At 49.1% G+C, this 16,026-nt stretch overlaps 5 protein-coding genes across 5 annotated transcripts; 2 read left to right on the top strand and 3 right to left on the bottom strand.

Moving 5' to 3' along the window:
• Positions 1 to 74: 74 nt before the first annotated feature.
• ANOM_008610 (polyamine transporter) lies at positions 75 to 650 on the top strand (the record flags this gene model as incomplete). The annotated part of the gene is made up of 1 exon (XM_015553866.1): positions 75 to 650. One exon carries the CDS (start codon positions 75 to 77, stop codon positions 648 to 650), a length of 576 nt encoding a protein of 191 aa, XP_015404032.1.
• A 4,806-nt stretch (positions 651 to 5,456) lies between these two features.
• Positions 5,457 to 8,190, top strand: ANOM_008609 (uncharacterized protein; the record flags this gene model as incomplete). The annotated part of the gene is made up of 3 exons (XM_015553865.1): positions 5,457 to 6,926; positions 6,982 to 7,482; positions 7,528 to 8,190. Coding segments are annotated over 3 exons (2,634 nt in total), but the record flags the coding sequence as incomplete, so codon positions are not given.
• Positions 8,191 to 8,416: 226 nt separating this feature from the next.
• Positions 8,417 to 10,228, bottom strand: cpdS (putative serine carboxypeptidase (CpdS); the record flags this gene model as incomplete). The annotated part of the gene is made up of 5 exons (XM_015553864.1): positions 8,417 to 8,514; positions 8,576 to 9,298; positions 9,357 to 9,777; positions 9,841 to 9,986; positions 10,051 to 10,228. The coding sequence occupies 5 exons, from the start codon at positions 10,226 to 10,228 to the stop codon at positions 8,417 to 8,419; spliced, it is 1,566 nt and encodes a 521-aa protein (XP_015404042.1).
• Positions 10,229 to 11,243: 1,015 nt separating this feature from the next.
• On the bottom strand, positions 11,244 to 12,997 carry ANOM_008607 (uncharacterized protein; the record flags this gene model as incomplete). The annotated part of the gene is made up of 2 exons (XM_015553863.1): positions 11,244 to 12,362; positions 12,428 to 12,997. The coding sequence occupies 2 exons, from the start codon at positions 12,995 to 12,997 to the stop codon at positions 11,244 to 11,246; spliced, it is 1,689 nt and encodes a 562-aa protein (XP_015404035.1).
• A 460-nt stretch (positions 12,998 to 13,457) lies between these two features.
• On the bottom strand, positions 13,458 to 15,654 carry sC (sulfate adenylyltransferase; the record flags this gene model as incomplete). Its single annotated transcript, XM_015553862.1, has 6 exons — positions 13,458 to 14,583; positions 14,645 to 14,714; positions 14,775 to 14,920; positions 15,007 to 15,234; positions 15,346 to 15,373; positions 15,486 to 15,654. The coding sequence occupies 6 exons, from the start codon at positions 15,652 to 15,654 to the stop codon at positions 13,458 to 13,460; spliced, it is 1,767 nt and encodes a 588-aa protein (XP_015404036.1).
• Positions 15,655 to 16,026: the final 372 nt, after the last annotated feature.

Below are 16,026 nucleotides of genomic sequence, written 5' to 3'. Positions count from 1 at the left end.
TGCAAGCCTCCACATTGGCCACCTACCTCGAACCCCCAGAGGAAGCGGGCGGGTACGGCTTCTCCTCCCTGCAAATGGCCTTCTTCACCATGACAGCCTGGGTGGGAATCATCAGCGCTCAAGTCTACGGCTTCTTCTTCAACGACAAGACACCTCTCTGGCTCGCCCGTCGCCGCGGCGGAACCTGGCACACCGAGTACCGCCTGGCAAACACCATCCTGCCGAGCATCATCCTCCCCATCGGGCTCGGGATCTACGGCGCCGGCCTCCAATACCACCTCCACTTCATGGTGTTGGCGCTGGGCTCGTTCCTGATCTGGTTTGGAGCGATGCTTGCCCTCCCGGTCTGCTATAACTATATCATCGAATGCTTCCTGAATAACCCGGTCGAGGCCTCGGTGTCGCTGAACGCGTATCGAGTCTCGTTCGGCCTGATGTCCGTGTTCATCGTCACGCAGTGGCAGTCTTCTGTTGGCGTGGGCTGGATGTGGGGAATGGGCGCGTTCCTGATTGTTTTTGTCGATATTATCATGGCGGGAATTATCTTAAAGGGTCATCTGGTGCGCAAGTGGACTGCTACGCTCGGTAGCTCTTTGGATGTTACTGAGGATGGAGCGAATATCAGTGCCAAGAAGGAGGGTGGTGTGTGAGCTGTGGTAGTAGTGACTTATTAGAAACTTACTTGTTGGTTATGTAATACTACAACTAGAATATGAGGACCTGTGGGAGGCCAGAAACTGCTGTCCTTCCACCTGTAACCTTTTGGACATATGTGCACGTGTTGTGGTCCAAGCTGTATTCCTGTAAAGTGGTTCAGAAAGTCTAGTGTTATCTATGTAGACATCTCGTACGAGGAACTTCCTGCCCCGAATTTACCAAGGAGCAAAGAGAGCAACACTCGGCTCGGGGGAATATCTACATAACATTTCCGAATCTCCTTATGCGCGGCGCCCTGTTTGATCGGCCAAGGGCCTTCCTGCACGAGGTGGGCCATGCCGGACATACCACAGGGATCCGACATGGCGAGAGGGTACTAGGCGCGCCGACACTAACCGTCGGTCTGGAACTGTTTTTGTTTTTTTTATTCTCGATCACGAAGATTGCGCAATGCGGCGTACGACTCTGGCTCCTCAACGCGTGCAAGGGAGCCTTCCTGGACCCCTACTAGGCAGTACTGTAGATTCTAACGGGCTGACAGCCATTAGATATCTGAATATGGACTCGTGTATGCGCTGACAGGCTGAACTATCTTCTTCTGTTGGTTAGTTTCAGTCACGTGGGCGTGTTTACCCTATACCACTGAGCACCAAATGTGTTACAATCCCATGCCCTTTGATTCTATTGTACTATAATTCTATGTATTTGAAGTCATTCATACATGATCAGGTCAAGAACCTGAGTGTACTGCTTGTAGCACAATTTGCTTTGCTTGATTTAGGGAGGCCGGGGGGAAGTAATGTGGGTAGAATCTACTCCATGTAATCAGAAGGTCGCTGGCTGGTCTTTTTTCTTTTCTTTTTTTTTTCTCTCATAAATACACAAAGAGCAAAGGTATATAAGAGCAATATTGAATAAGGACGGCATCAGAGAGAACAGGATTTTACTTTTTCCCGGGTGGGGAAGCTGCACGTTGCCCGCCTGACTTTGTAGAATGTTTGAGGGATTGGGTTGACCGAGAAAGGAGATTGTGGGTTTCTATATCAACAATAAAGCCGTATCTGTCGCTTTGCTTGAGTATATTCCACACGGACACCGGTGTCGGTATTTGTAAAGCGGATGGAGCGTGATTGATGGCAGCTTATCCACGCTTGAGATGTGCACGGGAGTATAGTCTAGCTCACTGGGGTATGTTGGCCTGTTTCACTACCTTGGCATAGAGGTGGGCCACTTCAATCTCTGGACAATCCATGCTTGCCAACAAATCAAGAAACATACGGGTGAAGCTCCTCCCTACATATTCAGTGGCTGGAGACTCCAAAGCCGATGTCGCCAACTATTCGTTACCCGCTCTCATCTTAATTCGGTTTCCGAAGCCACAATTCCTCGAAGCGGACATGCAAAGAAGGGCACCAGGTGCCGCTGCAGTTGGAAAACAGGAGTCAAGTAAAATCAAAATATCGGCATTGTCAGTTGTCTCCAAGATTGATTCCTCATAGCCTCATGGGAGAGTTGGAGCTGCTGGATGCTGCGAGCCACTGTTTCTATTAGTTTATTGTGTTGTCAACATTTGGGAGGAGAAACGTACTATAACATGAGATATGAAGCACTGGTAGGTATATACGAGTGACCTTCATAGACGACGATGAAAAGCGCTTGCCAAAGGCCCGTTTAGGAAGTAGTAGGGCAAGCTTCCTCTTATGCGTTCTGGCCTGGTCTAACCAGGTAAGTTTGAGCTATTCAGGGTGTAGGTAGATACGCCTGACAGGGCTGTCATACTTGGTGATGGGCTTTAGAAGCTTTCCGTGAGCCGCACGACGGGCATATGTACTGGTATATGCATTGGAATCCAAATCGTAACTATGGAATCTCCTTCCAGCTGCCATGGACCTTCGGTAAATACAGTCCGATGGCCAGGTGACAAGGCATAATGGAGTTTGGCAGAGAGAAGTCCAAGAAGTTCCATCTCAATGCCGGAAAGCTCCAAGTCGCCCTTTGACCATCTCAGGGTCAAAACGCGAACATTATCATTGCCCTTCTTTGATGGGAAGACATTTCTCACGGCTTTATGGACGGAGTCTACAGCATCTCTGAAAGACGCCTCGTGGTTGAGGGAGTGGACAGATCATGTTATGTATGGAGAATCCTGCTTTGCATGGAAGACAACGATGTATGGGAAGTAATAATAAAAGGTGTAGTGAATACTCTACTGGGTTGATTCCCAGGAGACAGAGTTGGTAGAAGATGAATATGGACATGAAGTTAGTCTTGAATAATTTGGTGTCTTCATGACTCTGTAAGATTCAACAAGTCTTACCCTTTTCCTGAGATAGGGGGAAAATTTGGATTAAGGATGGTCCTGGATGGATAATTCTTGAGTGGGGTTTGAGGAAAGTAGGAGAAAATAGGGGCAGATAGATTAAATAATTTGCCTCCCAACATTGCTACTTGCTTAGGGTTTAGGTTACCAGGTTTGTACTCCCCTATGAATTCGCTACATAGTGAATATCAACATATACGCTAAAGGTGGGAATGGTCTCTAAGTGGTATCCTGTTAGGTATCCACATGACTTTGATAATGCAATGTGAATCAATAAGTATCTGACTTGGTAGGCTACGTACGGGTCCTTGAGGATGACCCGTCCCGTTGTAATGCAGTGCTTACTTCAAACACATGGATCGCATTGTTGGCCAATGCTATCAAACCTTCTTCTTAACCGATCTTTGTACTTCGTGTCCTCTTCGACCTTTTTTTTAAATAAAATCCTCGGCTCCTACACACCAGTAAGGACTGACAATTCGATCAAACACCCGTTGGGTGCAATGTTCCTCACAAAACCTGCATTGGATATACTCGTTAAAGACATTAAAAAGTTCTTTTAGACTGTGTGTAGCCTAAAAATACCAAAAACTTTCTTTAACCCAGCATTGTCTTATAATCTAAGCCTGGACAGTATTAAAACCTTGAAGCCTTTTCTCCTGTTCTTCAAAGATATCTATAAATTCATTAATAATTTTCTCGAAGGTCCGCAGATATTCTCTATACTCAATATCATCAATAGGTCGGCCAGATAGCTAATATAGGGGTGTCTGTAACTCAACAGGGAACGAACATACCCATTCTAGATTAATAAAAGATAGTACATGCCAATTTTCATCAACAAATATATTACTCGGGTAAAGATCAGTAAGTGTAAGCACGAATAGCCCGTCGCGATATTAACGTGATATAAACAGATGGAGAAGACCACACATCATAGTCAAAGCGGCAAATTGCTCCTGACCGTCATTTATACTATAGATAGCATTGGGCTAGTAGTAAAGGCGGTTGTCATGACACTGTAAAAGATCTAGAATATATAGCTCCACCACCTGGTAGGTTGAGATTCTCGGGATCGTAGAGATACCTTCATTCTCAAAAGTTTACAGCCGAAGTATCAAAGAGCGGTTCGATACACTAATAATCCCGTTGTCATTTAACATCAAGGATCCAATTTGCGGCAACCGGGTACGATTTAGTGCAATTATTATATTTACGAGATCGCGAAAAAAAGTTTTTCTGCAAGAATTATCCTCAAGGAGGTATATGGCCCAAGAATTGAAAAACATCTAACCATTCTTCACGAGACTTATGATCATGTATCCGGTTCTCAATAAAGTCGAGCGTCTGAGGCTGACATAGGAACATACTGCAGGGAACCCAAGCAGCGAACTGATGGTTCGTTTTACACGCCACTGGAGTCGAGTAAAAAAGAAAACAGAAGATACCTCAGCGAACTAGGATACGCACTTAATTAATTTGCCCAAAAGACATTGGATTGAGTTCACAGACTGTCAGCCCATTAGAAAATGCGAACCCATAGAAGGACAGAATAGAGACAGTCGGGCAATTCTCACGAATCCAAATATAGGTAGCTACTTCGCACCGCATCTTTTCATCCATATTTCCAAGATTAAACGCCTCTCCAATTTTAAAAGGTAAGAGAATTCGAACAAGGACCACCTGTTCGGATAGTGGATCGATATAGACAGGAATACATACATTGTAACTGCCAAATAACCAGCGAGTTTCATCAACTATCTAACAATATTTTACACAAAGATGAAAGTACACTATTTCTTCAATATCATTCTTATAAGAGAGAAAATACGACCAGAATTCCTGCTTTTTCTGCGGATAATCTAACTGATAGAGAATATTATCGTCATCCTCCAAGGCATCTTCCAAGGAAATGCTGTTTCCCCTAAAAAGAGGAAGACTCGCTGTCATTTTAGGAATACTTTGTTAGAGCAGGCAGAGATGCGCAATGCTGGGCACTCTTGGAGCTTTCAATGCTCATAAGATGCAGGACACTTTGCATTTAGGCACGTGATCGCAAATACTAAAATAGCAAACTGACTGAAAATCACAGTTGTACTTTTGTAATGGATGGTATACCAGGCTTCCTCTTTGGTTCGTCAGTTCTACTCTGACATAGAAATACCACCCTGTCAGGGTAGCGAGAAGTAGTTTCAATCGGCCGAACTAACTAGCAAGGCCGAATGGAAGGAGAACGATACCTGGTAACTAAGATGAGTGACCTTGTGACGAAATGGAGATTGTTTAACACAATTTGCGTATGTTCAGTTGGGGATGAGCATTTGTTTTATGCGGTCTCGCTCGATTTGAAGTATCATCTGAGCATTGATACATTTGGCTCAGGCCTGGTCACTATCGTTAACAAATTGAGCTTCTACTGACGTTCTGAACATAGAGAGCTGAGGAGATTCTAGAATAAAGCTGATGTCTGCCACGTCACATGGCCAAGCAACCATACCCCAAAGAGACTAGACGATATGCCCGCCGTAAACAGAGGCCCAACTTCTCTTCCTTTGCATACTCTGCACTGACACCGACAATGCGTCTAATTCACACGGGGCGTTTACAGCTCGAAGAATTCACAGATGAAATCCCGCCTTACGCGGTCCTCTCGCACCGATGGGGCAAGAAAGAAGTTACGTTCCAAGACATACTCCTCTGCCGGAACCATGATACGGAGGGCTACAGAAAAGTGGAGAACATGTGTAAAGTAGCCAACCAGGATGGCTTCGAATATGCCTGGATTGATACCTGTTGCATCAATAAAGAAAGTAGCGCTGAGCTGTCCGAAGCGATTAACTCAATGTTCAGATGGTACGAGTCGGCAGGACAGTGTTATGCTTACTTACGCGATGTTTCCTCGGACAATGATCAATCTGATTTATCATCCAAAGTTAGGAAGAGTGAATACTTCAAACGAGGCTGGACCCTTCAAGAACTCATTGCTCCGTCGGATGTGCGTTTTCTTGCAGATGACTGGAGTGAGATAGGATCAAGAGACTCCTGGAGTACCTTGATACATGAGATCACGAAAATAGACGAGTCGATTTTGAAAGGTTCAGCACAGTTGTCCGATTTCAGCATTGCCAGGCGAATGTCATGGGCTTCAGGAAGAAAGACGACACGTGTGGAGGACATAGCCTACTGTCTCATGGGGATATTTCACGTGAACATGCCGTTGCTCTATGGAGAGGGCGAGAAAGCTTTCATAAGACTACAGGAAGAGATTATGAAAGAGTCAGCCGATCAGTCACTTTTCGCATGGGAAGTACGCGAAGCATCAGACCGACCTGAAACTGGTTTGCTTGCACGATCGCCCGTTGATTTCAAGCATTCCGGAGATATCGTGCCCTTTTATTTTTCAAAGAAGGATTCTGCTCCGTTCTCGGTGACCAACCGGGGTATAAGACTGCATTTACCCCTGTACCAGAACCTACTGGTAAAGGATATACTTGTCCTCGAGTGTCAGGACACCTCAGAAAAGTATAGAGCTCTTGTGGGGATATATCTGCTTCCGAGCCCTGGCGGACAGTTCCAGTATATGAGACATAACTCTCGAATCAACAGGGAAATTCCGCTGTCGAAAATGCGTCACGCCAAGGCTCAAACGATCTATGTGATGAAGACATCCATTGGCGAGGGAGGGGGCTCCCTGCTGCATGAGCATAGACCTTATCACTACGCAGGATCTCGTCTCCGCAAAGAGTTATCACAATCAGGAGAGCCACCTAAAAAGCTAATTCTATGTTTCGATGGAGGGAGCCAGAAGCATCGAGCTAATCATCAATCCAACATTGAGAAAATCCATAACATGCTTTATGGCACGAACGGTTCCCAGCTTTGTTACTACCAACGAGCCAATTCTAGCCGTGCTGGTGATTTCAAGGCATGTATAGGTGATGGATACAATGTAAGCTATCTTCTGGAACTAGAAGATACCAAAGCACTAATACTACTTCTGACAGTGGCTCGTAGATTACTATAATGTCGGGGATGAGATATTTCTCTTTGGCTTCTCCAATGGGGCTTACATAGCTCAAGCACTCGCAAAAATGGTCGATTATATTGGGATATTGCCTCAAGGTAACGAGAGCTTTCAGGCTGCCTGGGACATCTTCCAACGGTGGAATACCTATACGCTGAGGGCCGATGCTGATAAGATGTGGGAGGAAAGAGAGAGTTACTTTAAAATGAAAGACTTCCGGGAAAAGCTCTGCAAGCCCATTAACAGCATCCGATTTCTTGGTTTATTCGATACGGTCGTCGCCAAATCCAAACATCTCGACGGAGAAGGGGAGCGAATCTCGACAGCCACGGAGATTTCGAAATCAGCCAGTACTATCTGTCATGCAGTTTCAATAGATGAATATCACGCTGCACTACGTCCAGTTCTCCTGAAAGAGGAGCTCAGCGATGGACTACGTATGAAAGGAGTCAAGCAAGTCTGGTTCCCAGGTAGTCATGCTGTAAGTATTTTGTTTGCTCGTGAAATCTTTTGCTAATTTCAACAGGATATCGGGGGGCTTGTACCGCTAGACCCCGGTGAGGCTTGGAGCCTCAGCCATATCCCGCTGGTCTGGATGGTCCGCGAGGCCTCGAAGGCCGGCCTGTCTTTCAGGCTCACGACGCAGTTTGGATGCGATGAGCATACGCAGGTCAGCCCATTAGATCTGACCAAGATAATGGACAGTGGTAGTATAAGCGACCAGTACAATGCATTCACAGCTAGTCCAGAGACCATATTCTCTAGCGATCAGTTGAAGGCCTCTTTACATCTTGCATCCATACAAGGCCGCCTGCACAGCACCGGGAACCACACACACAAAACGAATCGAATAATCACCCGCGCTTTTCTTCCCCCTACCGCATGCCGAAGATTAACTCTCACAAAGCCTCGGAATCTTCCGCTCTACGCTAAGGTGCATGTGTCCGCTATTCGCAGAATGGGCATGGAGTCATCCCATTACCGTCCAGCCAATGCGATCATAAGCCGCGACCCAGGAAGAAATACGACCTTGCATGCAGCGTATAAAAGAAATTATCTGATAGCATTCATTGGTCTTAACGATACGATCGGACAGTGCTACATCGTTGTAAACAAGGCCGAAGCTCAGTCAATTGCGCCTGCTGGGCTCTTCTCTGAAACCCCCGAATATGCGACGATGCAGCTTCCCATGTTCGTCGGGTTTAAGAACCTACTTTATTCGAAGATCCGAGGAAGGGCATGCTCGGCTTAGTACACAGTTCGTTATGATTTTTCCGCAACGGGCGTGAAGAACACTGATTCTGAAGGAAGATAATGTCGGAGCTACATTTATTCTCCGTCTAAGCGTACTATTAAAATACGTCCTATATACCTCAACTCTTGTATATACAGATTGAAGTGGTCTATTTATACATCTAGGCAGTGTACCCTCCCCGCTGCTGCAGGTTCTCAATGCGACCAAGCAAGAACTCCAGCTGGCGATATGCCGCACCGGGAACATACTGGGGAATTTCTATCCTCATTGTCAGCACCATAATTCAGTCATCAACAGCTTCTATGGAGTTTCAACTTACCATGACCAGCCAAGTAAACACTGGAGAAAGTCAACCCACGCTCGGTATGAGCTGTGCCTAGAAGTCCCGCACCAGCGATCTGTGTGAATGGCTCTGGGGCATTGCCATTGGCGAGCTCCGCAAGACCATAATGATAGGGGACATAAAGCGGTTCGACAGGAGGCTTCTGGAACCCTTGGGCACCGTTCCAAGTCATGTTCTGGATGGTCACCAATGATCCGTTCAGGAAAAGGAGGTAATCAAGCCATCCGTGGCCAATGATCGTGTTGTTCGTCCGCTCAATCACGCTGGGGAGGGGACCCAGGGCACTGGGGGGGGATTGATCACCATTCTTGAAGATGGTCGTTTCTCCGCAGACAGAGTAATCCGTGCGAGGGACGTGAAGGGCCTTCTGTACGTCAGTGCGGTTGAAGTAGTTGTTGGGTGGGCCTGCGAGAGAAGGGAAGCCCATCTCGCTCCAGAGATAAGGACAGTAGTCTGTCAAATGGTAGATGTTGAAGCAAGGGTTGACATCGTAAACAGCCGCAATAATATCGTCCCAGATAGCGCACTCCGAGTTGATCTCCTGAAGGACAGGGAAGTCATTTGGTGGTGGGTAAGTCAACGCCTCATCAAGGAACTTGTTGAAGCCACACTTGTCCGCACGGGAGTTGACATCGGCCATAAATGTGTCGTTCAAAGCGAAAACACTTGTGTAATGGTTCAGATGCCTGACGGCCGGGGCTGTAGTTTTGTCAGAATAGGCATCAGCGCGAGTGTCAAAGCACCATGCAAAACATACCATAAATCATCACGGAGTCATCGTTAATCGAAGGGTCGTTGATCTGAATACCCTTCACATTGAAATACTTCTCATCTTCTTCATCCAACATTGCCGAAGCGATATACGGGATGTATTGCCCGGCATAACTCTCACCGGTCAGATACACCTTGTGGCCGTGCAGGCCGAATGTGTCGACGAAGTGCTTGAACCAACTCTTGAACTGGGCAGCAACACCCTCCTCGTCATCCACGGTAGACGGGCCAGGAGAGAAGCCCGTTCCAGCCGGCTGGTCGATATAGACCACATTCGTCAAATTAGTCCACGAGTATGGGTTTCGAGCAGGTTTGTAAGTGCCCGGAAGCCAGAGGAAGGGGCCATGTTCCTGCAGCAATCCATCGAGAGAACTGCATCCTGGTCCACCATTCAGCCAGATTGTGATCTAGAGGTGTGTTAGATTTCAGAAGACTACAGCTACCCTGTTACATTGGCGGTCAATGCATACCTCATCCTGTGCCTTCGGGTTCTGAGAAGGGAAGAACCAGAAGAAGAGGCTGGAGTTCCCAGCGGGCGAGTTGGGTAAGAGACCTGCGTAAGATTCTCCGACGTCAAAGTCCACTTCTGGGATGCCAGTGCCGTTGACAAGGAACTCTACACGGGACATAAATACATCAGCATTATTACCTCAACTATTTCGGGATTGTCAAATACTAACTCTCGGTCTTGTTAGTCAAGTACTTGTAATCCTCATTCCCAGCCACCGGGAGTGCACGAGGCAAGACCGCCTTGTGCTGGTGAGCTCGGTGAACGGCCTTAGCTTTGCGATGAGGATTCTCCAAGCCGACGGCAGAGCCGACCAGCAAAAGAGAAGCAATAACCTTTACCGCACGCATCGTGAGTGAGTTTTGCCAAGTTGGAGAAGGAACCCGTGAGCGAAACTCAGAATCGATCGACAGGGGGGGTCGCCTCGTGCTCTTTTTAAACGGCGAGAAAACAGGCAGAAACAAATAGTACGATACACATCACCAGGGGTGGAGAAGCTTGTCCCCGACAGACAAGCATTGGGAAGCTTTCATGGGTTCAGGGTCGGTGGCAATCCTTTCCTTGATCAGGAAGGTAACTGTGGATAGCTCACATATGCAGCGGCATCCCCCGACGGATATCCGACTTCAGACCCAACCCCAAAGCTCATTTTATCTCGCCGGCTACTCCGGATGGTACCTCCATCTCTCTCATTGGGGGTTGGGTTGCATGTGGAGCTCCATCGGGATGCAACATTTGATACCTGAAGCCAATAATGCGAGGATACGGCTCATGCAGCGATTAGATCACGACATCCATCCCAGTGTTTTGACCCCACATCTGCAGTGGCCGAACATCGCCATTTAGTTGGACTTGTCCCCTCACGGTTCAATGCAGGTTAGTTTCTCCTCATTTCCTCTTACGCGAGGGCGAAAGAGGATACAATAAGAAAGTTGTTGGGTAATGGGAAATGATTGATGCCCTATCCCTTCGGAGAACAATCCCCGTACGGAGCTCTCCGTACTTGAATCGCTACAACGACGTCTCCAAATTAACTGAGCACGCAATGCCATAGTGATACTCTTACTAGGTATTAAAAACTAAGGCCCTAACGATATGATGCAGTTAGTCAGGTACCCAGTGATCATACCACACTGTCTGCAGTGTGGCTACAGCTCTACCTTCCCTCCACCGAGGTATTATCCGAAGGCGCAAAAAACGAAAAACCTATTATGGATAACATTCAACGTCGTATGACTTATGCAAATATGTTCAGTAAATATACAGGCATTTTATGAACCGACAAGACCGAAAGATGCTAATCTCGCCCCAAACTCCTGGTATAATCGTCCCTTCGAAGGCAAAAGTTTCTCACTCAAAATAACATCATACAAACAATGAGCTATTGGGCGCAATCCCTTCCAGCCCAGACTCCCCGTCAATCATCGGCCAAAGTCGCCGAATTCGGTCGTCAAGGATCAGATTTTCAGCTTCCCATCTCTTCCGTTCCACGGACTTAGCTTCGACCTGCTTCTGGCCGCCGAACCAGGAGCGTCCGACATTCTGAATGCTTTCCTGCTCTTCTTTCTCGGCCTTGGCGACAAGTCGGGAGACCATCGTCTTCCAGTTCTCCAAGCCTACACGGAGGCACTCCGCGCAGCGGTGTCGGGGAATACGGTCGGATTCGCCGAGCTCGAGCATGGTAGCTTCGGCTGTGTCAACTGCGTCGCGGGTCCAGGCAAGACCCTTTTCTTTGGAGGATGAGGCATAGATAATCTCGCCAATGTAAGTCATGAGCCCAGCCTCATCGCAGGCGGAGGTAGCAGTCCGGAGTGGCGGTTCGTTTCCAGATGGGAGAGGTGCGGGATATTCAACGGGGACGAGCATGATCTTAATTGAGTCGAAAAGGTAACGGAACGGGTCCTTAGACTTGTGTAGAGATGGGAGTTTGGGGATAATCGTGCCAGGAGGTGGCGGCGGTAGAGAACGGCGGGCTTTCAGAACGGAGGTAAAGATGGAGAGAGCGGTGGGAAGGTTGTTATGTCGGGCATGGTAAACCGCAAGCGCGGTCGAGACACGCAGTATATTTTCCGACGGCAAGGACTTGCCATCATTCTTAAGAACTCCCGTTTTCACATCCACCACCTTCCCGGCGTCCACCGGTGACCCAGAGGCCGCGATGTCCATAGCCCAATTGTACATGTCGCTCGCAGTATCCTGCAACCCCTTATAGTCCAGCCAATCCGCGTAAGCGAGGGCAGCATCTAGCTTCTGCCGAGTATCAAACCCACGCGTAGTCAGGATCTTCATGTAGAAGACCTCGGGGCTCGGAGAAGCCTGCTCGCAATCCTCCTCCCGCGGCACCTTCTTCTGACCCGCAGGCATAGGCTTCGGACGCGGGTTCGAGGGACCGACCACATATTCCGCCGGCGCAGAGATACGCTGCTTCCGGTCCGTCAACCAGCCCTCCAGATTCTCCGCCGCTTTCGCCGCCCCCATCAGCGCCTGGAAGTACCCTCTCCGCCAGGGTTCACTCTTGCTCGACACATCAAACCCAGTCTTCCCCACACCCTCCACCAAAACCCGCCATCCCCTTGCTCAACAATACCCTTCCCTTCACCCGCTGGATCCTCCAACCGCTCCAGCAATTCCTTCAGATACCCCGCCACCATGGGCCAATTGGTCATCAGCTTCCCGATATCCTCAGGATGTTGCAGCGCCTGCGCAGAGCGCAAGCACCACCGACTCTTCCAAGACCATTCCTGCGGCGTCGGCCATTGATGCTCGATTTCCTCCTGATAAACACCCAGCTTGATCACCTGGAACAGGACCAGGATAGCATAGAACGACAGGCCGATGCGGAGGCCGCGGGAAAGACGCCGTTTGTAATGCTCGCGACTCTCCGTCGAGATCAGGCGCGCGAAATGCTGGCGGAGATGAATCGACAACGGCGGCACAGCGCGGCTGCTTGCCAGTGGAGAGAGGAAGGGGAGCTGTGGCCTGACGTATGGGGGGGATACGAGCTCAAGTCGGGACTTTGCCGTGAATGCGCGAGAGGGGTGGCGAAGACTGTGAGTGCATGGTAGCCGGGTTGGCCGGATGGCCCCCGGTATCCGACTTGTGAGGCGAGGGGGAAGCATCTCTGATGCTTTGGGGTTGTGGTTGTTGGATCTCGTGGACGGTCAATTCCGCTTTTCTGTGGTTGGAGCATGTTGGGAGGTAGGTCTGTTTGCATGGTTTGCAATAAATTTTATTTTACCCACACGGATTTAATAGGATTAGTTCCGTTCGTAGATGTTAAAGCAGCAACAAATTATTCTGAAAATGTTTACTTGGTGAGAATATACTTATGAATTACTCTGGTGTAAGTATATGGAGTTGGTGTTGACCCCTATGCTGTCAATATGTGCGCCCCGATTGCTATCATGCTAGCGACAAGTTCACTCCCATTATGGGCAATTACTCCAAAACTTCAAGTATCAGTGGGATCAAAGGTAATCCATTAAAGCAAAAACGTTCTATGATATCTTCCAACACTTAGTTCAAATCACTTTAACATTCATTACAAAAAAGAAAAGCCCATTCCAGAACACCTTCGCTCTAAGCACGGTCAAAGAAACCCTCAGTCTCAAGCAGAAGGATGATCTCGTGGACAATGCTGCGAACAGTCTGCTTGGAGACATCAACAGTGAGGTGAGCGTTCTGAGGAGCCTCATAAGGATCATCAACACCAGTGAAGCCCTTGATCTCGCCGGCGCGGGCCTTGGCGTAGATACCGCGCTTGTCGGTCTTCTCACAGTACTCCAGAGGAGTGTTGACGTGGACCAGGAAGAAGGAACCGTGCTGGGAAACGGCTTCGCGAGCGGCCTTCCGGGAGTGCTCGTAGGGGGCAATGGGAGCGGCGATGACAGCAGCACCGGCCTTGGTCAGCTCGCTGGCAACGAAGGCGATACGCTGAATGTTGGTGTGGCGGTCCTCGCGGCTGAAGCCAAGCTCAGAAGAGAGCTCGTGGCGGACAGTGTCACCCAGGAGGAGGGAGACAGCGCGACCACCCTGCTGGTTCAAGGTGACCTGCAGAGCACGAGCGATGGCGTCCTTGCCGGAGTTCTGGTAACCGGTAAGGAAGACGGTGAAACCCTGGGTGTTACGCGGGGGGCTGGATTCACGCAGGATCTTAACAACTTCGGGGTAAGAGAACCACTCGGGGATGTGGGCACCCGTGCGGAGGCGGTTGCGCAGCTCGGTACCGGAGATATCCAGAGTCTTCACACCGGCAGGAACCTCATCCTTAGGCTTGTACTCATCGGTGTCCGGCAGGTAGGTGACCTGCTGGAACTCGACAACCTCGATACCCAGCTCGTCCTTGTACTTCTCGACAGCGTGCTGAGCGTCGTAGGGGCCGTAGAACTCCTCGCCCTTGGAGTTCTTACCGGGACCGGCGTGGTCACGACCAACGATGAAGTGGGTGGCACCGTGGTTCTTACGGATGATAGCATGCCAGATGGCCTCACGAGGACCACCCATACGCATGGCGAGGCCGAGCAGACCAAGGACGGCCATTCCGTTGGGGTAGCGGGGGAGGAGGGCCTGGTAAGCACGGACACGGGTGAAGTGGTCAATGTCACCGGGCTTGGTGAGACCGACAACGGGGTGGATCAGGACGTTAGCCTGGCGAGCACGAGCCGCACGAACGGTCAGCTCACGGTGAGCTCTGTGCATGGGGTTTCTGCAGTGGGCTGTTAGCACAAGATCGCCCAGGGATCATCATTCAGGCTCGACGAAAGTACCTGGTCTGGAAAGCGACAACTCGGGACCAGCCGAGCTTGTCAAAGTGGATGCGCAGCTCTGCGGGGGTGTCTACAACGTGTCAGCAGTCAGTATCAGGATCTCGATTCGTACACCAGTGGCAAAACGTACAGCGCAGAGCAACATAGTCGTAGTGGTTCAGCTTGTTGACAGCCTCGATCTTTCCACCGATGTAGAATTCCTCAATCTTGGTGTTGAGGTACTTGATGGCAGGGTGCTCAGGATCACCGCCAAAGACCAGCTTGGCTTCCTTCTCCCTAAACCAGTGCAATTCAATCGTCAGTCATCTGCGTTACCTGACTGCATGCGAAACCGCGCTCCACGGCAAAGGGGAAGCACTCACTTGTCAGCACGGTAGATGTCGTCGATGGTCAGGATGGCCAGGTTGCGGTCATCACGGAAGTCGCGGAGAGTGACACGAGAGCCAGCCTGCAGCTTGAGCTCGCTGATGACCTGTTGGGAGGCATCGAGGGTAATGGGCATGGAGAAAAGGTTGCCATCGGCAAGACGGCAGTTCTCACAGACACTAACCAGGCGCAGAATGTTAGCGGATTGTTCTGGCAGCTTGGGACTTCAATTGTAATCATATTAATTTTTTCCAAGACCTCTGCCAAGGCTCATTTTTTGAGAACTTTGGACTACAATTGGTTTTCTTGGTGCGAATGGGGAAAGCGCAGCATACCCGTCAAAATCCTTCTGGTTCATGAAGCCTGCGGAGAGATATCGGAGTCAGCCACCGAGTCAACTTTCAGGCTCCGCCAACTGCCAAGCGGTGTCGCAATACAGCCAAGAAAAAGCGCCATGTTGCGATTGAGAACATACCCTCAAGAGGACTGAAGCCACCGTTCATGATCAGTTCAAGATCGCACAGCTGGCGCTCGGAGAGAACGATGGCGGGCAGGGTCTCCGCCTCCGCGGCCAACTGGTCGTGGCGGGGAGCATCGCGGGCAAGAAGGTCCTTCAGGACACCACCATGAGGAGTGTTGGCCATGTTGTATGTGTAAATGAATTGACCAATGCAATGTAGAAAAGAAGGTGGAAGAGAAAGAGAAACACAAGAAAGAGGGGGGGGTATGAAGAGATTAAAAGGAAAAGGGTGGATGTGAGAAGAGTAGTAAAGTAGAGGGGGGCGAAGGACGTGCGGAAATAGTGGGGGGAAATAAATGTAGAAGGGAAAAGAAATTGATTTAAAAGACCTTGAGAAAAAGAAAAAGAAAATACTAAAAAAAAGTTCAACCCAAGGAACCTCTCAATTAGGCGATTGAATGGAGAGCTCCAAGGAGAAAGGCAAAGGTTCTCGAATCCCGAGCGAATTGCCTTGTTCCAGCCAAAGATGCTAATGAAGATCGGAGTTGAAGTCGTC

Source organism: Aspergillus nomiae (genome assembly GCF_001204775.2).
Source record: "Aspergillus nomiae NRRL 13137 chromosome Unknown contig00291, whole genome shotgun sequence".
NCBI lineage: Eukaryota > Fungi > Ascomycota > Eurotiomycetes > Eurotiales > Aspergillaceae > Aspergillus > Aspergillus nomiae.
The sequence above is the reverse complement of the archived record's forward strand: the minus strand, read 5'-3'. Positions and strand labels throughout refer to the sequence as shown.